Consider the following 26,437-nt stretch of genomic DNA (forward strand, 5'->3'; position numbering starts at 1 on the left):
GAGAGCGGCGGTGAGGAGAGCAGCGGCGTTGGTAACCAGCTGGTCTGCGGCAGGTCCGGCTTCGGCGTGTGCTGCTATGGGAGGCTCGGAGGACGCGTCAGGCGCCGGCGGAGAGACTGTGCTCGGCAGTGGGCCTTCGACTAGGCTCGGCAAGGAGCCTTCGGTTGGGCTTGGCAGGGAGCTCGCCAGGGAGCTCGGCAGGGAGCTCGGTGGGAGGACAGTTCATGTTCTTGTTCGCCCCCATCGCTGCCCCGTTGGCTGCTCCGTTGCTTTGTTGAAGTTTTCGCTGGGGTTCGTCATGACTTTTGAGACTTCGAAGAAGTGAGGATTGTCGGTTTTGATTCGTCAAGAGAAACGCTTTACTCTTGCCCCACGGTGGCCGCCAATTGTTTGTACCGGGGATTACGCAGTTTAATCAAATAAAGATTTTGTGGGAAAGAGCAAGCAAGTTCTTTTATTAATCGGGGAAAACGTGAAATCGTCACTTAAAACAAGTCGGATTAGAGCTTGTTAATCCACAAACGAACTAGTAAGGTTAAAGTGACGAACTGAAAACAAGAACGAATTATACGAAAGACAATAGCAGTTTTCGATGCAAAGTATTGCTCTCTGGGTATTGTCCGCGGGTCAGGATGATAATCCCAATAAATGCTTTCTTCTTTTATAGGGAATTGTAGACCTAAGGGTGTCTAGGGTTTTCGTTGCGAATTCCCGAAATTGCCCTTTGCGGGAGTTAGTGGACTTGCTCCCAATCTAGTTGGGCCGAGATTGTGATTAATGAGTCTTGTTGGGCCGAGTGGCATATTGGGCGTAGCCCATATCCAACAGAGTCGTCGTGGGTTCTGTCGCCAGGGGTACAAAGCCGAACGGTTTTGCCAAGAGACACATATGCATCGTTGAGGAGAGAGAACAGAGATCTGAAGCAGGAGATATCGAGGATGAGGGTGAGAGTGAGTGAGTTAGAGAAAGAACACAATTTGATGAAACACGAGATGATTGAGAAATCTGGTAATAACGGTGGAACCTTCTTGACAGCTCTATCCAAAGGGATTGGGAGGATTGCGATATTCGGTAGAGAAAACCGGCGAATGAATAACCGGAAATCGAGGTCGGTGTCGGAAAGAAAGCCAATTAAAAGGAGGGGTAGTTAAAACGTCACCGTTTGAAGGGGTTGCTATCTCTAGGTCTATATTACAGAGACAAGTCATGTGTAGCGGGGAGTAAAATGGGCCGGAAGGAGTGTGAAGTAGGCCCATTAAAGAACAAAGGAGGTATCGTTTTCAGCCTATAAAAAACAAGGAAAACATGGGAGTAAATGGGGGTTGAGCCCGAGCCGTCTTTGTCCGTAATCCGATAAGGAAAAAAATAAATATAAATATATGTTTGTTTGTTTTAAAACCAATAAAATATGTTGTTAGTAAGTTCGTTGTTACGGTTTGCCAAAGTGATAAGGTAAGCAATCTACTACTACTAGTACTATGGTTGTTTGTTAACAGTTACTAAAAGTCTTAACACTTGCAATACGGTAAATTTTGGGTAGGTTTCCGGAAATAGTACGTCACCTGTAATAACAAAATGATTTTGGTTAAAATATCAACTTAAAAAAAAAAATTACAAATATAGAAAGAGAAGAGCACGTGGGGGGTCTATCTCATACACATTCATAAAAAATAAAGTTCTTATTATATTACCAAGAAATAAGGAAAGTCGGAAAGTACCTTCACATCTCCGCCTCATAAATAATTATATTATATAGTTTTATAAAAAGAAATATAAAAAGGGGGAGTATGATTGATGAAAAAAAAGAAGGAAGATGAACATGCATCGTGATAACATTAGATGGTTACAACATCCCTCACCAACTTGGAAGTGACACAATTATACAATTTTCACTAGTAGATCTGAATCTCTCTCTCTCTCTCTCTCTCTCTTTCTTCCTTCTCTAATGGCGTAATTTGTAAGCAAACTCCTTCTTCTTCACATACAGCCTCGACTGCTTTTTTGCGTCCTTTTTTTTTTTTTGCTTGCCTCTCTCTCTCTCTCTCTCTCTCCTCCGACGACAATGAATAGGAATCTAAGAGAATCTCTTGCCGGTGGGAGGAATATTCCGGCGATGTCTCAGTTTCGTAGAGGCAGCAGCAATAACAACAACAACATATCTCAGAACGGTTTCGCTAGAGAATCCGATGAGAATCTGGATCTATTCTCTAAGACCCGTCGCTCTTTCCCATTGGCTTCATCCGACGAATTACCCGACGGTTCGTTCCAATTTTTACCCTCTCTTTTGTTTTTGGGTGGGAATCGAGTTCGTTGTGACTAGTCAAGTTTTCTAAAAAATTATAAATATATATAAATGAAATCTGGGGATCTTCGAATTTGTTGCTACGAGACACAGTTGTCAGATTCAGAGACGAAAACGATGTTCACTCTTTTACTCAATTTATGCTGTGGTCGCTACTACTACCCTAATTTTTGTTTTGTTTTGTTTTGTTTTTTCAAACTGTCTTCGTCTTCTAGATTCGATCTCTTTGCTTTTCTCTCGGTTATAGTGATTTGTTGAGCGACAGTGCCATCTCCAAAAAAGTACCCCTTTTTTTTTTTGGGGGACCAAATGAAGAATTTTGCTGGATCTCTGGTTCTAACCACTTCATCACTTTTGATCTGTTTCTTACATTTGACACTGATAAATCTCTGCACACGACTTCTTTTTGTCTACAGTTTCTGCAAAACTCGGGAGACTCTCGGTCGGATCCAAACCAGCTCCCAGAGTCAAAGGTGATGATCTCTTGTCTTCAGCTGAAGGTGGAAAAAATGATTATGATTGGTATGTTTCTGCTGCTTCTTTCTTTGCTCTCTTGACTTACTCTCTCTCGAACAGTTGCCTATTTACATGTAGTGTTTGCCTTTTGGCCACTCTGTAATTAGAAATTGCTGATCTTTTGGTTACCCTGCACTTGGGAGTGTCCAATTTTGTGTTAGGAAGGTTAAATTATGTATAGGAACTTACTCTCTTTTCATCTCTTGGCTCATTTATGCTATCTCTAGGCTTCTTACTCCTCCTGGAACACCTCTTGGAAACGACTCTCATTCATCATTGGCAGCTCCAAAGCTTACATCTTCCGCTAGAGCTAGTTCTGCATCAAAGGCTTCAAGGGTACAAATGGCCTTTCTTCATTGAGTTTTCCTTTTTCTCCCCTCTGGTTCTTGATGACACATTCAAGAACTTCAGAAACTTTGCCTTCTTTGTTGTCTCCATAACTTCCTTATTCATAAACGAATGTTGTTATTTTCCTTGTTCAGCTTTCAGTTTCGCACTCAGAGACCAGTTACCATTCCTCACGTCCTGCTAGAAGTAGCTCCGTGACTCGCCCATCCATTTCCACCTCGCAATACAGCTCATTTACTTCAGGCCGTTCACCATCTTCCATCTTGAACACTAGTTCTGCTTCAGTCTCATCCTACATCAGACCTTCATCCCCAAGTTCCCGTTCTTCATCTTCAGCTAGACCTTCCACTCCCACCCGTACTTCTTCAGCATCACGGGCCTCAACTCCGTCGAGAATCCGTCCTGGGTCATCTAGTTCATCCATGGACAAGGCCAGACCGTCCCTGAGCTCAAGACCATCAACTCCAACTTCTAGACCACAGCTCTCAGCAAACTCCCCAAATATAATTGCTTCTAGACCAAATTCTCGTCCTTCGACCCCTACCCGTCGCAGCCCATCCACCTCGGTGTCTGCAACGTCAGGATCCAATATTTCAAGTGGACGTGCTGCGTCAAATGGTCGTAGTGCACCTTCATTGTCTAGGCCAAGCTCTCCTGGACCTAGAGTTAGAACCACACCGCAACAGCCAATTGTGCTACCAGACTTTACTCTTGATACCCCACCTAACCTCAGAACAACTCTCCCGGACAGACCAATATCAGCTGGCAGGTCGAGGCCAGTCACTGGTGGCAGCACGGCAAAGGCAAGTCCAGAACCCAAAGGTCCAATCACAAGAAGGAATTCATCTCCTATTGTGACGAGAGGAAGACTCGCGGAGACCCAAGGAAATGGCCGTTTTGGTGGTAATAGGCAGCATCTTACAGATGCACCAGAGCCCCGGAGGATTTCAAACGTTTCTGACATAACTTCACGGAGAACTGTGAAGACCTCGTCAACTGCTGTCACAGACAATAACAACGGACTTGGCAGGTCATTCTCAAAAAGTTCATTGGATATGGCCATTAGGCACATGGTACGTATATATCTCTTCTCAGTAGGCGCAAGTAGGTTTGTACCATGCTTTAGATATCTCAACATGTTTGATGGTGTGTAGGACATAAGAAGCGGGAAGACCAACGGTTGCGCACTATCAACGACAACTCTATTCCCTCAGAGCATCAGACCAGCTTCATCGAAGATCCAGCCAATCCGTTCAGGGAATAATCATTCGGAGTCTATCAGCAGCAACGGCACAGAGAACGGGAATGAAGCAAATGAGGGTAGAAGACTGATGGGGAAATTGAGCGACATGGACATGTATGAGAGCTCGAGGTATGATGCATTGTTGTTGAAAGAAGACGTAAAGAACACAAACTGGTTGCATAGCATTGATGACCGGTCGCCAGATCACGGACTCATATTTGACAATGGAGGATTCGAGCTGCTTCCAGAGCCCTTTGCCCCACTCTAACACACACACACACACACCACAAGTAAACAACTTTTTTTTTTCTTTTCTAAAACCGCATTTCTCTCTTTTTTTTTTTTTTTTAATTTATCTTACACAGTTTGTTTGCTTGTCAATGGTGGAAAAAGACGGAGTATTGAGATATAAGTGTCTAGTGGTTCTTGGTTCTTTGGTAACTGATTCTTGATTATTGGTTTTCTTGAGTGAGGTTTGTAACTTACTAGTTATAATAATATTTGAAGAGATGGTAACGTAATGTGGTGTGTCGAGAGTGTTGTCACTTGGTGGAATTGAATTTATCATGTAAACAAAGATCCTGAACGAAACAATTAGAATGTGAAAGAGGAAAGAGACAGAGAGATTCACGCGCCTAACGTGAATCAATGACAGAGCTGAGTTAATATAATGTGTGACAGCGAAGTTCAACCAACAAAGAGCCAGTAGTAGTGTTTATGAAAAAGAAAAAATAAAAATTCCATAAATTGACTTTCATTTCATGTCATATTTGGTACTAGTACAGTATTTAATAAGAAGATTTTCAATTTTGTAATTTTGTTTGTATTTTATAATGTTTACACACCCCTTATAAATACCCTCATTTATGTCACATACCAAACTTCTCCCCATCCAGGGGTCCATTGTTAAGAAAGATACCCGAATTATCATTAAATAAAGTAAGCTCAATTTGCAACATAATAATCAGTTAAATATTCCCCTACTTTTGTTGCTTCCCTTACCCATCTTTTTTTTTTTTTTTTAAACAATCTTGAAATATCCTTATCGTCGCCATTATATAAAGAGAAACAGAATTATCCATTTGATTTAATAACTAATAATATAAGAAGCATATATTCACATTAGCAAATTTTAAAAAATTCTCATTAAAAGAATCCAATAGATTAATTTAATTATCTGACTGACTCATTCAATACGAAATTTACTAGTCGGTTTTATTTAAGAGAATTAATTTGAATGTAGGGAAGTTTAGTTTCAGTAAATGGCCTTTAATAAAAGCATATACTAATTCGTTGAGAAGAAGAAAAAAAAAAAAAAAAAAAAAAAANAAAGAGAAGAGAAATTAACAAAAGGACAAAAATAAAATTTGGCTGAGTAAATAAAAAAAAAAATCTAAAAAAATCGGAAGAGAGTCAAAGCCCAAAGGAGGAGGCAATTAAGCCAACCAAAGAGCAAATCGGAGGAACAACAGAGAGAGAGAGAAGAAGAAGAGAGATTTGGAATCTGAAACCGAAACATCGAGATTTACGTTTCTCTCCGTTGGCGTCACGCCGAAGCTTCTTCCATCGCTCTTCTTTCCCCAGATAACCCCCCCCCCCAAACGTTTCTCTCTCTAAATCTCTACAACAAACACACACTCTCTCTCTTCTGACTTTTCTATTATCACTTTTGTCACTGAATCTGCATCAATGGCGATTCCAGATTCCTCACTCTTTTCTGCTTTTCTTGCTTTTTGCTCAATCTTCTTCTTCACGAAATGCCGTTGTTAAAAAAAAAAGTGATTTTCTCCACTACACACCCAAACCCCCTTTCCTTTGCATTTATTCCACTCTCTCACTCTCATCTTCTTCTACGATCAGCTTCTTCTTCTTCTTCTTCCAATGCCCTTCACGACTCCTCTCGTCTGAACCCACCTACAAAGGTCTCTCTCTCTCTCTCTCTCTCTCACTTTCGATCTTCTTGTTTAGCTCATTCCTACAAATTCAATTTTAATTTCTCTGTATTGGTTTAGCTGAATAAACCCTAGTTCTCTAATGCTGTAGATTTTACAGATCTGGGTTTACATACATTTCTCTTACTAATAGATTCTAAATTTAGTAACTTTCGTAATTTGTTTTTTTTTAGAGATTTCATCATATAACCCATGAGAATTCTTCACATTGTGCATAAAACCTTCAGAAATTTATGATTTTGATTGATAATTGAGTAAGTGTTGCATTGGGTTTATCGTCATTCCCATTATGGTTCTTGAGACACAAGTCGTCCAATAGATTTTTGCCTTTTTCACTTATGGACAAGTTCATTATATACTTTTTCTTACCACAGATGGTTGTCTTATTTGTCATTATTATTAAGGAAGCTTTCCATTATCCTGATACCTTTGATGTGTCGGTGTCCTTCTTGTCTACTTATTTACTAGTTAAACTTTTATGCTGTGGCTCTGAAACCCTAACATGATGTGTTTTGTGTTCTCTTGCAGTTGTTGAATGAGAAAGCTTTAATGTGAATGAGCCTGAGAGTATTATAACAAAAAGGACTGATTGATGATGATGAAGATTGTTGCGGCCTTCCTTTTCCTTTTGATCTCTCCTTTTGTTTCCCGTTGTTTGTCTGCAGACATTGAGTCAGACAAGCAAGCACTTCTTGAGTTTGCGTCTCTTGTTCCTCACAGTCGCAAACTCAACTGGAACTCCTCAATTCCAATCTGCGGTTCTTGGACCGGCATCACCTGCTCCAAGAACAACGCTCGTGTGACCGCACTCCGTTTGCCTGGATCTGGACTTTATGGACCCTTACCAGAGAAAACGTTTGAGAAGCTTGATGCCCTCAGGATCATTAGCCTTAGATCCAACTATCTTCAAGGGAACATTCCATCTGTCATTCTTTCTCTTCCGTTTATCCGGTCACTCTACTTTCACGACAACAACTTCTCCGGTACCATCCCTCCCACTCTTTCCCATCGCCTTGTTAATCTTGATCTCTCTGCCAACTCGCTAACGGGAAACATTCCGGCCAGTTTACAAAACCTTACCCACCTCACTGATCTCCCCTTCAAAACAATTCTCTTAGTGGGCCAATTCCCAACCTACCTCCTCGCCTGAAATACTTGAACTTGAGCTTCAATAAACTTAACGGGTCAGTTCCATCTTCTGTCAAGTCCTTCCCAGCGTCATCGTTTCAAGGAAATAGCCTTTTATGTGGTGCTCCTCTTACTCCATGCACAGAGAACACCACTGCACCATCTCCTTCCCCGACTCCACCAACAACCGGCCCTGTTCCAAACGATACAAACAAAAAAGTTCTCTCCACTGGAGCTATTGTGGGCATTGCAGTTGGAGGTTCAATTTTGTTGTTTATCCTTCTTGCCATCATAACCCTGTGCTGTTCCAAGAAAAGGGATGGCGGGCAAGACAGCACTGCAGTGCCAAAAGCTAAACCCGGGAGGAGTGACAACAAGGCCGAGGAGTTTGGGAGTGGTGTGCAAGAGGCGGAGAAGAACAAGCTGGTCTTCTTTGAAGGAAGTTCATATAACTTTGATCTTGAGGACTTGCTCAGAGCCTCAGCTGAAGTTTTAGGGAAAGGAAGCTACGGCACAACGTATAAGGCCATCTTAGAGGAAGGAACCACGGTGGTGGTGAAGAGGCTGAAAGAAGTAGCAGCTGGGAAACGGGAGTTTGAGCAGCAGATGGAAGCCGTGGGACGGATCAGTCCACACGAGAATGTAGCTCCTCTCCGTGCTTATTACTTCTCAAAAGATGAGAAATTACTCGTGTATGATTACTACCAAGGGGGCAACTTCTCCATGCTGCTTCATGGTAATATGATGTTTCACATGTTATTCAAAAGATTATAAAGAAAGTGGCTTTGAAGTAACATTTTAGATGAATTCTTTGCAGGAAACAACGAGGGAGGAAGAGCGGCGCTGGACTGGGAAACAAGGTTAAGGATCTGTTTGGGAGCTGCAAGAGGAATTTCTCACATCCATTCTGCAGCTGGTGCTAAACTCCTCCATGGAAACATCAAATCACCAAACGTCCTCTTAACCCAAGACCTCCATGTCTGTGTATCTGATTTCGGTATAGCACCACTGATGAGCCACCACACCTTGATCCCATCGAGAAGCTTAGGTTACAGAGCACCGGAGGCCATAGAAACCCGGAAACATACCCAGAAATCCGACGTATACAGCTTTGGTGTACTGTTGCTAGAAATGCTGACAGGGAAAGCAGCAGGGAAGACGACGGGGCATGAGGAAGTGGTGGATCTGCCCAAGTGGGTGCAGTCAGTGGTGAGAGAGGAGTGGACTGGAGAAGTGTTTGACGTAGAGCTCATCAAACAGCAACACAACGTGGAGGAAGAGATGGTGCAGATGTTGCAGATAGCAATGGCTTGTGTGTCAAAGCATCCAGATACGAGGCCTTCCATGGAGGAAGTGGTTAACATGATTGAGGAGATTCGACCTACAGGTTCTGGTCCTGGTTCTGGTAACAGAGCCTCCTCGCCTGAAATGATTAGAAGCTCTGATAGCCCGGTTTAGATTGGTTTTATCTTTTCTCAAATCATTATTTATTTTGCTTTTCCTTCTTCTTCTTCTTCTTCTTATTTATAATAAACCGTTTTCCTAGTTCTATCATGTCTGACTTCATAATTTGTTCCAAACATTATCAGGAAAAGTAGTGTAATTGAAACCCTCACCATGAATGGTTTGTAGCTGTTAGTTTGGTTTTAATTTTAAGTGTGCGATTAGTTTTCGGTTTGGTTTTTTTATTTTATTCAATTTTTCAATCACCCAAAAAAAGACTCTTGTGATTTGGATTTTGAACCATTCATGGTGAGGGTTTCAGCTACACTACTTTAGAATAGTGCATGTTCTAAAATGCTAATTAAGTTACAAAAACGTACTAAAATGCAAACTTACCCATATATAAATATAGGTCAGCGTGCTGACAGAGACTCAAGACTGACTTGTTTGGATTCTCTCTAACTATAATAAAGAGACAAAACTAGGAGTAGAAGAGAAGCTGTAATCCAATTCCACCATCTCTCTCCGGTAAAACCCCTAAATTTCCTTAGGATTAGCTTTCAGGTTGGTTGTCCAAAAAAAAGAAAAAAAAGCTTTCAGGTTTTTCTGATCACTTACTCTTTGTGCTGTTTGGTTCGGAATCTTCGTCTTACTACTCACTGATCTCTTGTGTCCGCAGTTTTGGTTGTGTCTGACGCATGGCTTCGGCTTCGAAGCGGATTTTGAAGGAGCTCAAAGATCTGCACAAGGATCCTCCTTCACATTGCAGCGCAGGTAAAATGTCTCACTTCTCTAAACCATTAATTTCGCACTGGAGACTGAACTAGATTCGTTAATATTTCACCAGTTTGATGTTAGGTTTATATAATATAACTTTCATTCACCGAATCCATATTATGCTTCTGAGAGTTCTTTTTGGTAAAAGCTTCCATTTCATGTCTCCAGAGCTCAGTTTATGTCAAGAATGTCTCGTCTTGTACCTCTTGCTAATATGTTCTCTACTGATCTAACTTTGCTCTCACATTGTATTAGGTCCAGTGGCTGAGGACATGTTTCATTGGCAAGCAACTATCATGGGATCCCCTGAAACCCCTTATGCCGGAGGAGTATTTTTTGTTTCCATTCATTTTCCTCGTAATTATCCTTACGACCCACCAAAGGTGTTTGTTCTGTTCTGTTGCAGAATGAAACATTCTTAAGATCATTGTTTTTTTTTTAATCATAGATCTTATGTATGATGATGTGTATACGATTTAGCAGGTGTTTTTTAAGACTATGGTGTATCACCCAAACATCGATAGGAATGGAAGCATATGCGTTGATAACCTGAAAGAGCAATGGACTCCCGCTATTACCATATCCAAGGTTTGTGTTTTGTTTGTATCCCTAGCGTACTACCATTTAAACACACTTATGTTCGTATTTTGAACGCGAGTGGTTGATGCTGTTGAAATCAGGTTTTGTTGTATTTTTGCTCGCTGCTGACTGACCCAAACCCTGATGATTCTCTTGTGCCGGAGATTGCTAATGTATACAAGACAGATAGATCCAAGTATGAGTCGACTGCGAGAAGCTGGACACAAAAGTACGCAATGGGTTGATCAGTTAAATGTGGTCTGGTCTCGATCGAGACAAGCAATGGAACTCTGTTATTGCGCATGGAAATATATATAAAACTTATTAACAAAGACACTGCAAACGGTATCATGTGATTGTAATCGTAAAACTTAGCTGTAACCTACTCTTCTTCTGTTCTGATCACTATTAGCTATTATTTATTTCGATGGGTCTGCTTTTTTACTCTCTTATTTACTCCTCACTTGGTTGCATTGTCTGGATTGTCTGGTCCACACTCATGACAGAAGACGTATGCATCACATAATGTCAGCAATTACAGTCACATTTGAAGATTTCTTGATTGAATCTTGAGGAGGATGAGCTTCATCTTTCCCCATGAATGCTGAGGAGAATGATCAATAGACTCTGAAATGTGGATGATGATGATGATGAGAAATTCCTCGTCTTTAGGTTCTCAAGAAAAACAAACCGGATTAATCATTTCATCTCATCCTACGAATCTTGAAGAGGTGTTATTTAGATCAATTGATTTCTAGGTAATGTTAATTTAACACCTTTAGTTTAGTGAAAATACTCCAGTTTGATCCAAATTTAGCAATTAATTGCTAGATTAACACTCCATTCTATCTCATTACTAGAATGACACAAATTTTATGTAAAAATACTAAAAACCCTTCAATTTTTTTTCCAACTTTTTAAAAGAAAAAAAAACGAAAAACAAAAAAAAATATAATGTCTAAAAATATAATGTTTAAAACTATGATTTAAAACATGATTTAAAAATTAAAAATTAAAAATATGATTTTAAAAAATAATGTATAAAATAATATTCAAAAATTTTGATTTTTAAAATTTTATTTTTAAATAAGTTTTATAAATTTTAAATAAGTTCTATAAAAAAATTATAATTTATGAGATATAAATAAAAAAAATATAATCTGTAAAATTTTATTAAAATATGATATATGAAAATATAATAAAATATATAAAATATGATGTTTAAAAATTTTAAAGAATAATATATGACTTACAAAAAACAATGTATAAGAATATGATGTTTAAAAATACTAGGAGTATATGATTATAAAAAAAATATAATGTATAAAATATGATTATAAAAATATAATTAAAAATATTTTGTAACATATGATTTATAAAAAATATAGTGTATCAAATATGATGTTTAAAAAATTCTTCAAAAATATGATATATAAAAATTTGATGTATAAAAATATTATTTTTGTAAGAAAAAAACTGTCATAATATAAAACAAATATGTTGTCACTATATTTACATCTAATAAATCTGTTATCAAACATAAGATTTTCTGAAGCAAAACAAAAAAAACTGTCATCCCGTAAATAAATCTGACATAATATAGGTCTTTTGTAGGTTATTTTAGCAATTTAAAAAAAATATTAATAAATCTGTTATCAAACGACAGATTTTTGTTTAAATAAAAAAATCTGTCGTAACTTAAAACAAATCTGTTGTTAGTAGATGTCAAATTAGTAGTTAATTTTCTATTAAAAAATCTGTCACGTTATGACAGATTTTTAATGAAAAAAAAATCTGAAATAACTGTAAAAACAAATCTGCCAGACATTACTTACCATATATTATGAAAATCTGTTGTATCTATATAAATAAGTTTGTCGTGAAAAATAAATCTGCCACTAATTATAAATTTGTCGTAACTATCATTAAAAAAAATCTGCGTCCAAAAAAGTCTGTCATAATAAATCTGTCATGCAAAAATAAATCTGTTGTGCACAAACAAATCTGTCGTATAATCACAAATCTGTCACAACTAGTCGACAGACTTTTGAAAATATTTTGATTTGTTTTTTTAAATGCTGGGAAAGTAAACTTGACTTTCTTTTTTTTCTAACAAAGCACAAAATGACATTTTAGGCAAAAAAATAACTCATCTACCCCTCACAATTTATGAGTTAGTTTAGTAATTAACCTCTTAATTTGGTTATCAACTTTGCATAAATAATTTTGTAACTATTTTCTATTTTAACTGATTTAAATGTTTTCTATTTTAACTGATTTTTTTTTTCCTCTGGGCTTTTCAATATGATACTTCCAAATACTACAAGTTGTCTTAGCCATTTGACTGTTGCAAATACAGACGTTCAAGATTTTTCCATCCAAAAAAAAGCTGAGATACAAGTCTCTAATCTCACTCTTCAATCCAAGAAATCTATGGAAACTTAGTCTTAAACTGAATGAGTTGGTTTGTTTCCAGTGCTCTATTTCTCCTGCTGCTCATATATCTGCATGCTTCCGATAGTTCTACCATTTGGGAAAGTGTCTCTGCAACATGTAAATCCTGCATCTCGTACCATAGTTCTTGTGACTTCCTCTGCACAAAGACTCTGAAGTACCCATCCTCAGGCTTACCATCATGTACAATGTTAGCGATTAGATTATACTTTGAACACACCTTCTCGCCTTTAGGGGCTGTAGGCAATGATGGTGTGTAATCCCTCAGCCCCATGTCCTTCACTGGGAAGTTAACCAGGGTAGGGTTCTTCTCCTTGAAAAAGTTATTCTTCTTGAACCGAACCATATGGAACATCAAGTAAGGAGGCGATCTGGTTACACGATATCTCATTCTGGCTAGCTTTGGGCGAACCACCTCTGTCACAGTTTCTCCATAAAACATCTTCAATAAATCGAATAGAGCAACCTGCGGAATTATGTTTTTCTCCATCTTTGAAAAGAGGAGGCGGTGGCAAATCTAGCCCAAGCACCAGAAAAGGCATCCTGGAGCTTTCTTTGTTTTCATTGCCTTGATACTCTTTCACAACCTCCAACTCACCCTGGAAGCACTGGTGGATGATACTGCTGGCGTCCTTTGAAGGCCTAAGATCCATGTGCAAAGTTTTGAGGAGCCACGACATAAACTCAACTGGATCTGACTGTTGGCCTATCCTAAACCGTTTCTTGCTGGCCTTCATGACAGCTTGCAAGAATTCATGTGGACTCACCTGTCCTTTAAAGTTCCGAGCATGCCAAATCTTCCGAATGAGTTCTCCAAAACGGTGAACAAGAGGAGACTTGCAATGTTGATAATTCTCAGGAATGAGGAAGAAGTTCCTTAAAGGAGTAACTCTCATCAACGATTGGATTGTAACATTCACAAACTCTGTCGTCTTTTGTATGTTGTTCAATCCCACCATTCCCGGAAGATAGTCAGAGCCATCAAGAGCCCTAGACCAGTACCACTGCCTATTCTTGTCGAGCTCTTCTACTTGAGCCCTACTAAACCTTGGGTTTAAAACATGACGAATGTCATCCAAAGAAGGGTCATTGATCTCGTAACTATCAGGAAGACTGTAAACCTTCTCTGTGAGAAGATTGATGCAAACGTGGTGGTCTGCTTCCAAACTATGCGTATAAGCATGAGACTTCTGGCTCCTTCCTTGGAAATACTTACCGCAGACGAGACAAGCATACACATTCAAATTTGACAAGGACACAGAACAAAACCTCTCGAAATCAAAATCCAACACCTGACGATTAACAGTATCAAGATAAGGACAGTCACGACGAACTTCAACATTGCGTGAATGCATTCCTCTCCCCTTAAAGGCATCATCATCATCATCTTCGTAGTCATCGACCTCTACTTCTTGAGCAGCTTTGTTACCGTTCCCTTCTCCTTTTACAACTCCACGAGTTTGAGATTTCTTCTGCTCGTTCTCCTCCTCATCATCATCGTCGTCATCGTAAGCAGTAGCCAACGGCAAAAGAGGGTTATTAAAACCCAGTGGTGGAGGTGGTGAATCAGACCTCTTCCTCTTCACCTCTCTCTCTTCCTCAGTAACACCATTCTTAACTTCTCTCTCACTTTTTCATCCTCACAACAACTTACTTGCTTCAAAAAAAACACTAGAGTACACCACAAGATCCTCAACCAGACAAAAACTAGCACCGATTCTTCAAAAATTCAACTTCCTAGAATCGATAGTCGTTGAACCTACTAGAACAAATCTGATCTCATTCCCAATTTTCCCGAGATTTTAAATGTTTTTTTATTTTCTATTTTCAACTTTTCATAAATAATTTTGTTCCAAAAAATATAAGTAAGATTTCCAAATCATATTTAGGACATTTTACTAAACTTTTATTTAACTTATCAGAAAGTAGAAGTTATGAAGTTTTATGATGAGTTGATCACTTTAGAAAATAGACATATTTGGCACGAGAATTAGAAGCTTCCAGACTGACTCTTAGATTCTCTGGCTATATATAAATAAACACAAGGAGACCCTCCCCCTTTATCTCTCACGCTCGCTCGCTGCACTCCGTATTTTTTTTTAGATTCTCTTCTCTCGTCAGTGGCCGTCAAAGAAGCTTCGGTTGTGGTACTCATCTTTCGAACCCTAACTGATTATCTCTCGAACCTTGCTCTCTCTGTTTTCTGGTTTCGCAATACTTGTAACTTGTTAGTTAGTTAGGGTTCATGCTCTTCCTCTATGATGCTCTTCCTCTATGTTACCTGCGTCTGCGTTGCTTGTTTCGGAATCATGCTCTTCCTCTATGATCTTTTATGTGTTGTTAATTAGTTGAATTGTTTTAATTTTTCTCCTCTTCTCTCCATAAATACTCATTGCGTTGCCTTGTCTTGTTGCAGTTTCCGCAAGATTTACGTGTCTGAGAGCATGGCTTCAAATCATCGTATTGCGAGAGAGCTCAGGGATCTGCAAAGAGATCCCCCTTCAAACTGTAGCGCAGGTAATCTCCCTTTTCTTGGCTGATTTTTTTTTTTTTTTAGCCGATTGATTCCTTTATGTTTGAGTTGATGAAGAAATATTGAAACGTGGTCATTCTTTTATTAGGTCCTGTGGGTGAAGACATGTCCCATTGGCAAGCAACTATCATGGGACCCCATGACAGTCCGTATGCCGGAGGAGTATTTATGGTCACCATTCGCTTTCCTCCAGATTACCCTTTCAAGCCACCAAAGGTATTGTGTGTTTTCACTAATTAATCATCTCTTGTGACATGAATTTTTTTATGATCAATCAGGCTTATTAGCGATGCGTATACTATGTTGTAGGTTTCTTTCATGACTAAGGTGTTCCACCCAAACATCAATAGCAATGGAAGCATTTGCCTTGATATCCTGAAAGAGCAATGGAGTCCCGCTCTTACCATATCCAAGGTTTGTGTGTTTGTATGTTGTGGTTTTTTTTTCAGTTTTTTTTTTGGGTGCTAATGGGAGTGATCGATGTTGTGTTCTTAGGTTTTGCTGTCGATTTGCTCGCTGTTGAATGACCCGAACCCGAATGATCCTCTTGTGCCGGAAATAGCCCAGATGTACAAGGTAGATAAACGCAAGTACGAGTCGACTGCGCAAAGCTGGACACAGAAGTATGCCACGGGATGAAAAGACAGAGCAAAAAGGTTCTGTTATTTTGCATGGAAGTGGAAATTTGAAGAACAAAAAACATATGATTTTTTTGTTGGGGTTATTATTAGCAAACGATATTATGTCATCATAATCGAACAACTTATTAGGTGATCTTAATTATCTATATTCACCTGATCTACATTATGATTTTCTCTCAAACTTAAAAGAGTCTATAGACTCGTTTTCAAAAGTGGAGTTTTTTTTAACCTACAACAATCTTCATTCATCCTTTTTAGTATTTACCATCAAACTATTTTGGAGTAGCATATCGAGAATACTGTGACATACTTTTAAACAAAAAGTGGTAATATTACTCATTAGTGCTCCTAAGAAGTTCGGAAATTTGGCTTTCTCATATTATAAACAATACGTAAGATTAAGAACATTGCAATTAATGTTTTTCTTTTTCAACAATTGGTATTAACAAAAGGGAATACTAGTAGTACAAATGTACAATGTAGTAGATGGGAAAAAATTGAGAGATTAGATCTGTACAATGGGTTGACTTGTCTTCTAACTTGAAAAATAAGCTTTAAAGTCCTCTATATGGTGTTCTTAAAAGATAACCCTTTTGTGAAGCTACGTAGGTGTTCCCCTTTTTTCACTATTAATATGCTTTATATATATATTTAAAGGAATATCTGTATTAATCACTAAAAAAAATTAGAGGATTGTGGTATCAATTAACTCATCATACTTATTATTATTCTAGTAGTAGTCACAAATTAGATAATTGTGGTATCGAACTATCGATTCACATTGTTTGTTTCGGTACTTTCTTCATTGGATGGGTAACTGCAATCTTAATTGCTGACAAACTACAAAAAAAGTACATAAAATAAAAATTAGAAAAAAAAAAGAGAATTAGGAAAAGGAAGTATACAATTTCATTATATTTACTCGAATTTATTAATTAAAGCGTTAAAACCAACTAATAAAGTGAATTCTGAAAAAAAAAAAAAAAAGTAAAATTCTGGAAAAAGGAAAAAAAGGTGGGACGGACAGAGAGGAGAAGAGGAGGGCGAAGTCGTAATTTTACAGAGAAATAAATAGAAGTTGGGTCATTAATGGGATGGGAGGAGGAGGGAGCTTCTTCTCCAATCAACGACTCTTCTAATTTGGTCTTCTTCCTCTTTCTCCCCCCCCACCCCCTTCAATACGACTGCGTTTTCTTCCATTTTCTTCATCATCCATCATCCTCATTCAACACCAGATTATACAACACACAAAACACAAAAAGTTTAGGTAAAAAAAACATATCTCAATTCTCTTCCTTCTTCTCCTTTTTCTCTAAAAGTTTTAGGCTTTTCAGCCTCTCTGATCGTTATCCGATCTCAAAGGTCCGTTCTTGCCGTTTTATTCGTGTTATTAATTAAAGTTTTAGGCTTTTCAGCCTCTCTGTTTTCAGTTTTTCGTTCGTTTATTCGTGTTATTGAAAACCCTCTTGGCAATTCGATGAACTGAAAGTTTTCTCTTTTCTAATTCCAGGAAAATTCCAAAAAAAAAAAAAAATCCATTTTTATTTCAGGCGAATTCGTGTTTCCAGAAAATTTCAAATGGGTAGCTGCGTCTCTAAGGTAATGAATTAAAACAACAAAACCCTCTTTGGTTTCGGTTCTTTGTTTTTTTTTTTTTTGTCGCATGTTGTCCTGATTGTATTTGTTGTTTCTGCGATGATAATGTAATAAAAAAAAAAATCCCTTTTTTTGTGTTGTTGTTTGCTTTGGTACGTAGGGCAAAGGAGACGATGATTCCATCCACAACGTTGAGTTTTCCGGTGGCAATGTTCATCTCGTTACAACCAAAGAGATCTGGGATGACAAATTAGCTGAAGCTGGCCGTGATGGCAAAATCGTAATATTCTCCTCTCTTTTTTTTTTGTTCTTCTCATCGAGTGTGTGTGTGTGTGTGTGTTTTTTCAATCTCAATCCCAATCTCATAAATAAGCCATATTCTTCTCTATAATTCTCTGTAAACAGGTGGTTGCAAACTTCAGCGCGACATGGTGTGGTCCTTGTAAGATTGTGGCACCATTCTACATCGAGCTCTCAGAGAAACACCCTTCTATCATGTTCCTTCTTGTAGATGTTGATGAACTCAGCGTAAGTGTCTCTTATGATCGTTTCCGTGTTCTCTCTCTCTCTTTTCATATATGTATCTTTAAATGTATTTGTGTGATGATTCTGCTTCTGTTGCAGGATTTTAGCTCATCATGGGACATAAAGGCAACACCAACCTTCTTCTTCCTAAAGAATGGACAGCAAATAGGAAAGCTTGTTGGAGCAAACAAACCAGAGCTACAAAAGAAGATTACTTCTATCATTGATTCTGTGCCTGCTAGTCCTCAACGATCTTGACTCTACTATAGCTGCCTTTTGTTCTTCTGAGGTCTGTTCTCTGTGTCTTTTTCACCGTGTGATCAATTTGGTTGTGTAATGTAAAATGTTTAAAAAGGTCACTAAAAACAATTTGAGTTAGAAGAGCTTCCTGTTTTTATATAATAGTATGCATCTTTTTCAATTCGCTCAGTACTCAATATATCCTTGAAACGTAGCAAACTAAAATGTTGCAAGCCACTACTTTGATTTCTTCTTTGATATCATATACACACTTTACTAATGAAAGGCAAATCATCCAATGCCTCAGTATTTATGACATCTCGATCCTTTATCTTAAACTTGCGGATATTTCGTTTGTCCACAATCGAATTCTTATTTGTATACTACTACCTTCGCAAATCTCTCAAGCAGAGATCGAGATGAGAGAAGCCTGAAGTCACCTTATTATGGTCATGGATAGGGCTTGGACGGTTTCTAAACCAGATAGAACCAGCACATATACATGCCAAAAAAATCGGAGCTAAAATATTGTAACTAGTCTGAAATCTGATAGGAGCTAATATATATTACAAGTGAAGAAATGACTCTTCTTCAAAATCATCAACATATAGGGGTTTTTGGCCAAGAACAGAGAGTTTGTCAATAATTCTAGGAACTATTTGCAATTTTCAAATTGTATTGCAAGTTAAGAGACTCAAAAGAACCATTTGATTTTCACTTGAACTTTATATTTAAACTAGAATCTAATTTATAAAGGTAATGCTAACTACTAGTCTGGTCCAAAGAAACATCTTTATCATCTTATTTACGTTTTTATTCGTTGAAGAAGGTCAAAGGTCAATATTAGCAGCTCTGGTTCAATAATTTAACTATCTCTTCTCGATCAAAACATTCTTTTTTCATTAATTTTAATAAGATATCATAAATCAAATACTATAAAACAGGTTTTTTAGTCAACCGTAGATTTTTTTACATGTTCATATGTTTCAGAAATCGAAGCAGGAGTAACATGTTATCAAAGTTTATTTACAAGTTGGATGTGGATCTGTGAAGAAACGAAGGAGGAGGCCTCACGTATGTGAAGTTGGTAAATGGGTTGGCCTTAGGATCCGAACTGGGACTGCTTGCTGGAGAATCAAAAACAGACATTTCAGTCCAACACTTGTCAAAATTTGCTATGCATTGTCTTCCCGAAACCTCCGGCTTGAAACTTGGTTGTACTTCTCTAGCTTCCAGCTTCTTCCAGTTTATTCCCCTAAACCACTTGTGCTTTTTAATCTCCTCTGCTCCAGTCGGTCCACTTCCCAGTCGCCTTTCCGGCTCTTTTGCCAGCAGCTACATATTCATTACAAAGTCAGAATCAGAATTGCTCTAAATCTAATGCTTCAAAGTACAAAAAGATTGTAGAAGAGTCTTCTCATAAGATGAGAATGTTTACTTACCCCTTTCAGTAAAGCATGAGCTTCATTAGACAGAAACTTCGGAAGCTTGATCTTTTCCTTTACTATTCTCTGCTGTATCGTTCCTTTGCTCCCTACAAAAGGCGGCTGCACAAGGAAAACAATGGCATCACAACACAATACCCCTCTGTATGCAACAAAAGAAAAAAAAAAAAAATACTCCGGTTTTTACCTTGCCTGTGAGCATCTCATAGAGAAGGATCCCTACGCTCCACCAGTCGGCAGCCTTATTATGTCCTTTACCGCGAACAATTTCAGGGGCCATGTACTCGGTAGTTCCACACATGGAGTTTGATCTTGTGTTTTCTTCAAATTCCTTTGCCAAACCAAAATCTGTTAACATCACGTGGCCATCAACGTCCATGAGTATGTTTTCAGGTTTAAGGTCTCTATGCATTATGCCTTTCTCATGGAGGTGGGAAACTGCAGAGACGATTTCTGCAGTGTACACACGAGCCAAGTCCTCTCTGTAAAACAGTAAAAAACAGAACTAATTAAACCTTGCAGAATTCTTGACGAAACTCTAAAGATGGTTCAAAGAAAAAGAATTTTACACTAAACCTGAAAAGCCCTTGGTGATAAAGCTGGAAGAAAAGATGACCTCCGTTTATAAAGTCGAGCACAAGATAGAGCCTGTACTTGGTCTGCAAGGGAATGTATAACACTGTAAGTTAAGAAGTAGTGAAGTAAAATCAAAAGGATGCAAAACAGAACAAAAAGTGGAAAATGTACCTGAAAAGAGTATTTAAGTTGTACAATGAATGGATGATCGATTTTGGTAAGAATATCGCGCTCAGCTTTCATGTATTCGGCATGGTTCTTCTCAACAATTTTATCTTTTCTCATGACCTTCATGGCATATATCTCAGATGTGTCTTTTTTCCTGACTTGATACACTTTCCCAAATGCACCTTGTCCCACAACCTTCAATACCTCAAAGTCCTCAATGCCTACTACACCTGAAACCTCCCCTAGTTCTCCATCTAGAGATTTATCACTGTCAGTGTCATCATTACCAGAGAATTCATCGATTTCTTTTATGGCTTCGCTTTCAAGACACTCTTGCTCCACCAAGTCAATTGAGTTTTTAGTCTCTAGTAAGGTAAGCTTGTTCAGGTTCAAAGAAAGGCTGACGACAGAAGATGGGCCAACCAATGAGTGGGATCGGCTGTAGACAACAGAAGGCTCGTCACAAAGAACAGCACTGGGGTCTCCAGAGGAGTTAGCTTCAGGCATTGGACCAAAAACATCAGAGAAGTCGAGCTCAAGGTTATCATTGAAGGCAGGTTTTGGAGGGCTGATGGATAAATAGAGGTGTTTCTGAAACGGCTTGCCAGTCAGGTTTTTGTTGGCAACAACAGGACACGGAGAAGAAACCATATTTATAAACAATCGTCCAAAAGAATGGTCACAGAGAAACAGAAGCTTCACAAGTTCACCCAAATTGGCTACGGATGGAGTGAGTGAGGTGAGAAAATTTGGAACAGCAGACCAAAATCAAGGAAGAGGAGCTCTTCTTGTTTCCCAATTTGAAGGAAACAGTTGTTGCTGTACAAGTGCCCAAATGCCATCAAAGTGCTCTAAGATCTGCAGTTTATAAAAGTTGGGAGGGTTAAGACATACATGATCATGTAAATTAAAAAAACTCAAGCACATTAGTTATTGACCAAAAACAATGAAGAGAGACGGATACGGAATTAAAATAATAAGCAAGTGGAAAAGATTCTTTTTTGAATTACCAAAACAAAAGCTATAATAAAGTCAACATATTTGACATTAAAGAAAACACCACACCGACCTAATATCTTTAGATGATCATCCCACACAAATAAAACCCAGACGTTTTAGAATTGCCTTAATTCAGAATCGGTTAAAAAACTAAAGCAGCTTCTGAGGACAACAAAGAACTCTAATATCTGTAATTCAAATCTAGTATGAGAATCAGGCGAACAGGCGCCGCCCCATAACAGAAGCAATTTGTAGAACAAAACTAGATAAACAGAGGAAAACTATGAGCTGTACCTAAAAAAAAGGTTTCGTGTCGTAGAAACAATAATATGAACTTACGATAAATTTAAATCTAGAATAACAAAAGGAATCCAAACACTGCGAGAGAGCTAAAAGTCAAAGATGGAGAGAGAGGGATTTTACCAGCGAATATGCTTTGAAGAAGGAGAGAGACGAGAAGAAGAGAAAGACAACTTAAAAAGGAAAGAGGTGATTGCCAAACCCACAAGGAAAAGGTTTCAGAAGGCGCGTGGCTTCTTCTTTTATTGTCTTTCGGAAGCATCGCGGATCATGGGGTCGGGACACGTGTTCGTATTTTATTGGGAAACCGTAAACTCTCTCTGTTTTTTTGGTGGGCCGGCATTATATAAGCCCATTGCAAGACGTTCAGACAGACACGTTTTCAACGTTTTTCTTTTTCTTTTTACAGAAGGGTCGAAAGGTCAATCGTTAGTTGCTCGACTTCAATAATTGGTTCTCAATCAAAACATGATTCAACTATACTTGCGTAAGATTGTAAGATTCTCATAAACACAAATATAAATTAACTCTTAAGTCAACCGAGATTGTTTTCATGTTCATACGTTTGGAGGAAAACAACAACAAAATAAGTTGGAATAACATAATACATATAGTTCATCTACAAATTGGATGTGGATCGTTGAAGGAATGAAGGAGGAGGCCTCACGTATGTGAAGTTGGTAAATGGATTGGCCTTTGGATCCGAACTCGGACTGCTTGCCGGGGAATCCAAAACTGACATTTCAGTCCAACACTTGTCGAAGTTTGCTATGCATTGTCTTCCCGATACTTCAGGCTTGAAACTTGGTTGTACTTCTCTAGCTTCCAGCTTCTTCCAGTTTATTCCATTAAACCATTTGTGCTTTTTAATCTCCTCTGCTCCAGTCGGTCCACTTCCCAGTCGCCTTTCTGGCTCTTTTGCCAGCAGCTACATATGCATTACAAAGTCAGAATCAGTATTGCTCTAAATCCAGTGCTTCACAACTCTTAGCACACATTCATGTTTACTTACCCCTTTCAGTAAAGCATGAGCTTCATTAGAAAGAAACTTCGGAAGCTTGATCTTGTCCTTCACGATTTTCTGCTGTATCTTTCCTTTGCTTCCCATAAACGGAGGCTACAAAAGGAAATCAAATTGCATCACACAACACATCACCTTAACAAATTACCAAGACACGGGGCTGCATGCAAATTACAAAGAAGGCGGCTTTTACCTTTCCTGTGAGCATTTCATACAGAAGAATCCCTACGCTCCACCAGTCAGCCGCTTTATCATGTCCTTTTCCTCGAACGATTTCAGGTGCCATATACTCCGTGGTTCCGCACATGGAGTTTGATCTTGTGTTTTCTTCAAATTCCTTTGCTAAACCGAAATCTGTTAACATCACGTGACCATCTGTGTCCATGAGTACGTTTTCAGGTTTTAGATCTCTATGCATTATGCCTTTCTCATGGAGATGGGAAACTGCAGAGACAATTTCTGCAGTGTACACACGAGCCAAGTCCTCTCTGTAAAAGAGTAAAAAACAGAACTTATTAAACCTCTGGTGAACAGAACCAAATTAAACCTTGCAGAATTCTGGTGATACTTGTTAAGTAATTCAAAAAGGTATAATAGCATACTTGAAAAGCCCTTGGTGATAGAGCTGGAAGAAAAGATGCCCTCCGTTTATAAAGTCAAGCACAAGGTACAACCTATACTTGGTCTGCACAAAAAGGTATACATTAGAACTCTCGTTTATGAAATCAAACTATAATAACAGCAAACAAAGGGAAGATGGCTTTTTACCTGAAAAGAGTACTTAAGTTGAACGATAAAAGGATGATCAATTTTGGAAAGAATATCGCGCTCAGCTTTCATGTATTCTGCATGGTTCTTCTCCATAATGTGATCTTTCCTCATGACCTTCATTGCGTATATCTCAGAGGTCTCCTTTTTCCTGACCTGGTAAACTTTCCCAAATGCACCTTTCCCAACAACCTTCAAAATCTCAAAATCATCTTTGCCTACTACACCTGAGACTTTGGCCAGATCTCCCTCTAGAGCTTTGTCACTGTCACTGTCGTCATTACCAGAGAATTCATCGTTTTCCTTTAAGGATTCGCCTTCAATACATTCCACCAAGTCAATAGAGTCCTCAGTCTCACGTAAGGTGAGCTTGGTGAGCTTCAAAGAATGACTATCGAGGGAAGAGGGGCCAACCAATGAGTGGGATCGACTGTAGACAACAGCAGGCTCGTCGTAGACAATATCATTGGCCTCTTCAGGGAGTGGACCAAACACATCAGAGAACTCAAGTTCAACATCATCATCTTTCAAAACAGAATATGAAGGGCTGATGGATAGATATTGCTGTTTCTGGATCTTGTTGGGGACAGGACGCTGTGAGGAAACCATAATGTCCACAACAACAACAAAAAAGATCGATACAGAATCACTGAGAAAGATTCAAGAGTGCACCACAAGCCTGGTGAGGGATTCTGTACCGACGACAGATATTAATGAGGAGAAAACTGACTAAAACAATTGCTAATCTGGAAAATCTTGGGAAAAGGCAATCCGATAACAAGGAGAAGAAGCTCTTGTTGTTTCCCGATTTTAAGGAAACACTGGATGCTGCAGAAGTGCGCAAATGCCATGAAGGTTTTATATGCTCTGCAAAAGATCATTCACAGATTCAACAGAGGCTACCACATGTACATATCAAAATCTTTGAAGATACAGCAGCAAAATCTAAAGGGATAATTTTTCACTTTAAAGAAACAATCTTGAATAAAACCCAAAGCCCTACACAATCTCCGGATTCAGAATCGGTATAAAAAAACCCGAAATTTCGATAATTCAGATCTAATGGTAAGCAAAATTCATGCAAATCGAGATCTGTGACCTGAATCTAAAAATACGTTTCGTGGTTTAGAAACAATTCATGAATTTTGATAACTTATATGATCAGGAAACAAAAAACAATGAATCTAAACTATGTTAAAAAGGAAAGTCAAATGCGAGAGAGCGAGAGAGGGGATTATTACCAGAGAGGATGGCTGAGGGAAGGAGACGAGGATGGAAATGAAGACGAGAGGAGAATTTAAGAGAAGCATCGCAGATCCAGGGATCTAGACACGTGTTCGTATCCTATTGGGAGAACGTTGACCAGTTGTTAAATATGCGGCGGAGGTTTTTTTGTCCACTAATTCTTTCTTTATTATGGTGGGCCGCCTCTCATCCAAGCCCATCATTTAGAACGTCCTGATTCTTGTTTTTTTTCCCCGGATTATGTGGATTTCGGATTTCAAATCCACGGTTGGCAATAGCTAAAACTCAAACCGTGAGATCAAATACATACAGTATATACGTTGTGATAACTTCCCGTTTTCAGAAGATTACAATCGCATATTCCATCGAATCTCTCTAACTTGAACCTTCTTCAACTTTTGTAGTTGTTTATGTAACAACTTATTGGGTTACCTGACTCTTTGACGACTTCACTAACAACGTTAAGAGTTGTTTATACATGTTTTAACCAAATTATGTTATTTTGTGTATGAAACAATGTGGGTTCTGACGATGAATTTGCTGTTTTTACTCAACTTTAAATATACTTACACAAATTTCTTATGTAATCGAATAATTGTCTCCGGGTGTTCCAAAAAAAAAAAAACACAAATACTTGTCCTCGGATTCGAATTTCGAACATACTCACTCATACACGCAAAAAAGATTTATCATTGCCTCCATATTTAGTACCCAACTTAAGTTAGGTGTAGATCCGCTTCATGCCCGGTTCATGTATGCACCGGTTCTAGTGTCCACCAATATCTCTTCACCTACGTTAATAAAGAGCGGTACAGTAACTACTGCACCTGTTTCCAGTGTCGCTGGCTTTGATCCACCTATACATCCATCACACAACTTGGTTCAGGCTTGTTTAAACCAAAACACAAGGACCATTCTCTCTCAGCAAAAGGTTTGTGCAACATTATTACCTTGTGCAGTGTCACCGCGAAGGCCAGGATCAACGTCAACAATTTTCAACTTAACTGTAATCGGTAGATCGAAATCGATAACCTTGCAATAATCCAGACAGAAACAAGTTAGCATCACCGCTTAATCCTCCTGTCCTGTGAACTACTTACATTCCATGTTAAAGTGGGGTACCTTGTCTTTCCAATAGAGCAAAATGCAATCCATGCCTTCTTTCAGCCATTTCGTCTTGTCACCCATATCAGATTCGTTAAGACGTGTTTCTTCGTATGTGGTCTACAATACAAAAGAAGATTTGATAACCAAGAAGAAAATCATAACATTTTTAGTACTCAATTTTTAAAGGTATCCCATGGCTTCATCAGCGGGTAAGAGAAGTAAAGATCCATTGTGACATACCAAATCCATGAAAACAAACTGAGACCCATCTTTGTATGTGAACTGTTTGGTTTCTTTGTATATGTTAGCTTCCTCGACCTGTAACATAGAATGATCATATAATCAAGACAGTGCAACCAGAATCATTCGCCGGATTAAAATACAAGAACCAAAGAAAAGGATATTACAGAAATCCCAGCACGAAACGTTCTCTCCACTGTGCTGCCATTAACATAATTCCTGATCTTAGTCCTCACAAATGCCGCACCTTTCCCTGGTTTCACATGAAGAAACTCTACCCCCAAAACATAA

General features: G+C 38.5%; 9 protein-coding genes across 15 annotated transcripts in view; 5 read left to right on the forward strand and 4 right to left on the reverse strand.

Annotated features, from left to right (window-relative positions):
- LOC104743880 (serine/arginine repetitive matrix protein 2-like) lies at positions 1,800–4,930 on the forward strand. Its single transcript, XM_010464935.1, has 5 exons — positions 1,800–2,258; positions 2,719–2,824; positions 3,046–3,154; positions 3,301–4,239; positions 4,321–4,930. The coding sequence occupies exons 1-5, from the start codon at positions 2,063–2,065 to the stop codon at positions 4,675–4,677; spliced, it is 1,707 nt and encodes a 568-aa protein (XP_010463237.1). The 5' UTR covers positions 1,800–2,062; the 3' UTR covers positions 4,678–4,930.
- Positions 5,808–9,167, forward strand: LOC104743958 (probable inactive receptor kinase At3g08680). The gene is given in 4 exon segments (XM_010465009.2): positions 5,808–6,331; positions 6,890–7,455; positions 7,458–8,225; positions 8,307–9,167. Coding segments are annotated over 3 exon segments (1,911 nt in total). The 5' UTR covers positions 5,808–6,331; positions 6,890–6,953; the 3' UTR covers positions 8,948–9,167.
- On the forward strand, positions 9,346–10,714 carry LOC104744035 (ubiquitin-conjugating enzyme E2 11-like). 3 transcript variants are annotated; one of them, XM_010465178.2, is made up of 5 exons: positions 9,346–9,460; positions 9,612–9,706; positions 9,965–10,092; positions 10,193–10,297; positions 10,390–10,714. In XM_010465178.2, exons 2-5 carry the CDS (start codon positions 9,631–9,633, stop codon positions 10,531–10,533), a joined length of 453 nt encoding a protein of 150 aa, XP_010463480.1. In that variant the 5' UTR covers positions 9,346–9,460; positions 9,612–9,630; the 3' UTR covers positions 10,534–10,714. The 3 variants fall into 3 exon arrangements, with proteins under 3 accessions (XP_010463480.1, XP_010463437.1, XP_010463390.1); XM_010465135.2 differs by having other exon boundaries at positions 9,347–9,496; XM_010465088.2 differs by having other exon boundaries at positions 9,352–9,532.
- Positions 12,750–14,112, reverse strand: LOC104703856 (U4/U6.U5 tri-snRNP-associated protein 2-like). Its single transcript, XM_019238638.1, is given in 3 exon segments — positions 12,750–12,797; positions 12,800–13,230; positions 13,232–14,112. Coding segments are annotated over 3 exon segments (1,326 nt in total). The 5' UTR covers positions 14,098–14,112; the 3' UTR covers positions 12,750–12,768.
- On the forward strand, positions 14,710–16,088 carry LOC104744204 (ubiquitin-conjugating enzyme E2 10-like). The gene is made up of 5 exons (XM_010465216.2): positions 14,710–14,889; positions 15,159–15,259; positions 15,364–15,491; positions 15,585–15,689; positions 15,771–16,088. Exons 2-5 carry the CDS (start codon positions 15,187–15,189, stop codon positions 15,912–15,914), a joined length of 450 nt encoding a protein of 149 aa, XP_010463518.1. The 5' UTR covers positions 14,710–14,889; positions 15,159–15,186; the 3' UTR covers positions 15,915–16,088.
- On the forward strand, positions 17,011–18,461 carry LOC104744260 (thioredoxin H9). 2 transcript variants are annotated; one of them, XM_010465320.2, is made up of 5 exons: positions 17,011–17,278; positions 17,427–17,515; positions 17,673–17,792; positions 17,918–18,040; positions 18,137–18,461. In XM_010465320.2, exons 2-5 carry the CDS (start codon positions 17,495–17,497, stop codon positions 18,293–18,295), a joined length of 423 nt encoding a protein of 140 aa, XP_010463622.1. In that variant the 5' UTR covers positions 17,011–17,278; positions 17,427–17,494; the 3' UTR covers positions 18,296–18,461. The 2 variants fall into 2 exon arrangements, with proteins under 2 accessions (XP_010463622.1, XP_010463697.1); XM_010465395.2 differs by having other exon boundaries at positions 17,011–17,183.
- LOC104744415 (serine/threonine-protein kinase AtPK2/AtPK19-like) lies at positions 19,154–21,985 on the reverse strand. 4 transcript variants are annotated; one of them, XM_010465504.2, is made up of 6 exons: positions 21,889–21,985; positions 20,470–21,324; positions 20,299–20,381; positions 19,910–20,204; positions 19,720–19,824; positions 19,154–19,612 (listed from the first exon to the last, which is right to left on the reverse strand). In XM_010465504.2, the coding sequence occupies exons 2-6, from the start codon at positions 21,115–21,117 to the stop codon at positions 19,304–19,306; spliced, it is 1,440 nt and encodes a 479-aa protein (XP_010463806.1). In that variant the 5' UTR covers positions 21,118–21,324; positions 21,889–21,985; the 3' UTR covers positions 19,154–19,303. The 4 variants fall into 4 exon arrangements, with proteins under 4 accessions (XP_010463806.1, XP_010464021.1, XP_010463955.1 ...); XM_010465719.2 differs by lacking the exon at positions 21,889–21,985 and adding an exon at positions 21,805–21,859; XM_010465653.2 differs by lacking the exon at positions 21,889–21,985 and adding an exon at positions 21,760–21,782.
- Positions 22,267–24,915, reverse strand: LOC104744702 (serine/threonine-protein kinase AtPK1/AtPK6). Its single transcript, XM_010465830.2, has 6 exons — positions 24,796–24,915; positions 23,555–24,421; positions 23,389–23,471; positions 22,980–23,274; positions 22,778–22,882; positions 22,267–22,693 (listed from the first exon to the last, which is right to left on the reverse strand). Exons 2-6 carry the CDS (start codon positions 24,161–24,163, stop codon positions 22,385–22,387), a joined length of 1,401 nt encoding a protein of 466 aa, XP_010464132.1. The 5' UTR covers positions 24,164–24,421; positions 24,796–24,915; the 3' UTR covers positions 22,267–22,384.
- Positions 25,326–26,437, reverse strand: part of LOC104744797 (elongation factor P) — a 1,723-nt gene continuing 611 nt past the window's right edge. The window contains exons 3-7 of the mRNA XM_010465936.2: positions 26,314–26,420; positions 26,147–26,224; positions 25,922–26,023; positions 25,750–25,831; positions 25,326–25,656 (exon numbers count right to left, since the gene is read on the reverse strand). Of these exons, the coding sequence (XP_010464238.1) occupies positions 25,538–25,656; positions 25,750–25,831; positions 25,922–26,023; positions 26,147–26,224; positions 26,314–26,420 (488 nt within the window). The 3' untranslated portion in view covers positions 25,326–25,537. The remainder of the gene's footprint in view (positions 25,657–25,749; positions 25,832–25,921; positions 26,024–26,146; positions 26,225–26,313; positions 26,421–26,437) is intronic.

Source organism: Camelina sativa, chromosome 1 (genome assembly GCF_000633955.1).
Source record: "Camelina sativa cultivar DH55 chromosome 1, Cs, whole genome shotgun sequence".
In the NCBI taxonomy this organism is placed as follows: domain Eukaryota; kingdom Viridiplantae; phylum Streptophyta; class Magnoliopsida; order Brassicales; family Brassicaceae; genus Camelina; species Camelina sativa.

Excerpts from the sequence above, each read along its gene's own strand:
- LOC104743880 (XM_010464935.1), top strand. The coding sequence starts at position 2,063 with ATGAATAGGAATCTAAGAGAATCTCTTGCCGGTGGGAGGAATATTCCG. Across the intron at positions 2,259-2,718 it reads ATCCGACGAATTACCCGACG|TTTCTGCAAAACTCGGGAGA; the intron begins GTTCGTTCCAAT and ends TTTTGTCTACAG. Across the intron at positions 3,155-3,300 it reads CTGCATCAAAGGCTTCAAGG|CTTTCAGTTTCGCACTCAGA; the intron begins GTACAAATGGCC and ends TTCCTTGTTCAG.
- LOC104744035 (XM_010465178.2), top strand. The coding sequence starts at position 9,631 with ATGGCTTCGGCTTCGAAGCGGATTTTGAAGGAGCTCAAAGATCTGCAC. Across the intron at positions 10,093-10,192 it reads ATCCTTACGACCCACCAAAG|GTGTTTTTTAAGACTATGGT; the intron begins GTGTTTGTTCTG and ends ACGATTTAGCAG. Across the intron at positions 10,298-10,389 it reads CCGCTATTACCATATCCAAG|GTTTTGTTGTATTTTTGCTC; the intron begins GTTTGTGTTTTG and ends TGTTGAAATCAG.
- LOC104744204 (XM_010465216.2), top strand. The coding sequence starts at position 15,187 with ATGGCTTCAAATCATCGTATTGCGAGAGAGCTCAGGGATCTGCAAAGA. Across the intron at positions 15,492-15,584 it reads ACCCTTTCAAGCCACCAAAG|GTTTCTTTCATGACTAAGGT; the intron begins GTATTGTGTGTT and ends ACTATGTTGTAG. Across the intron at positions 15,690-15,770 it reads CCGCTCTTACCATATCCAAG|GTTTTGCTGTCGATTTGCTC; the intron begins GTTTGTGTGTTT and ends TTGTGTTCTTAG.
- LOC104744260 (XM_010465320.2), top strand. The coding sequence starts at position 17,495 with ATGGGTAGCTGCGTCTCTAAG. Across the intron at positions 17,516-17,672 it reads TGGGTAGCTGCGTCTCTAAG|GGCAAAGGAGACGATGATTC; the intron begins GTAATGAATTAA and ends TTTGGTACGTAG. Across the intron at positions 17,793-17,917 it reads CTGGCCGTGATGGCAAAATC|GTGGTTGCAAACTTCAGCGC; the intron begins GTAATATTCTCC and ends CTCTGTAAACAG.
- LOC104744415 (XM_010465504.2), bottom strand. The coding sequence starts at position 21,117 with ATGGTTTCTTCTCCGTGTCCTGTTGTTGCCAACAAAAACCTGACTGGC. Across the intron at positions 19,825-19,909 it reads ATGAGATGCTCACAGGCAAG|CCGCCTTTTGTAGGGAGCAA; the intron begins GTAAAAACCGGA and ends TTCCTTGTGCAG. Across the intron at positions 19,613-19,719 it reads CTCATGCTTTACTGAAAGGG|CTGCTGGCAAAAGAGCCGGA; the intron begins GTAAGTAAACAT and ends ATGAATATGTAG.
- LOC104744702 (XM_010465830.2), bottom strand. The coding sequence starts at position 24,163 with ATGGTTTCCTCACAGCGTCCTGTCCCCAACAAGATCCAGAAACAGCAA. Across the intron at positions 23,472-23,554 it reads AACTTAAGTACTCTTTTCAG|ACCAAGTATAGGTTGTACCT; the intron begins GTAAAAAGCCAT and ends CTTTTTGTGCAG. Across the intron at positions 23,275-23,388 it reads TATCACCAAGGGCTTTTCAA|AGAGGACTTGGCTCGTGTGT; the intron begins GTATGCTATTAT and ends ACTCTTTTACAG.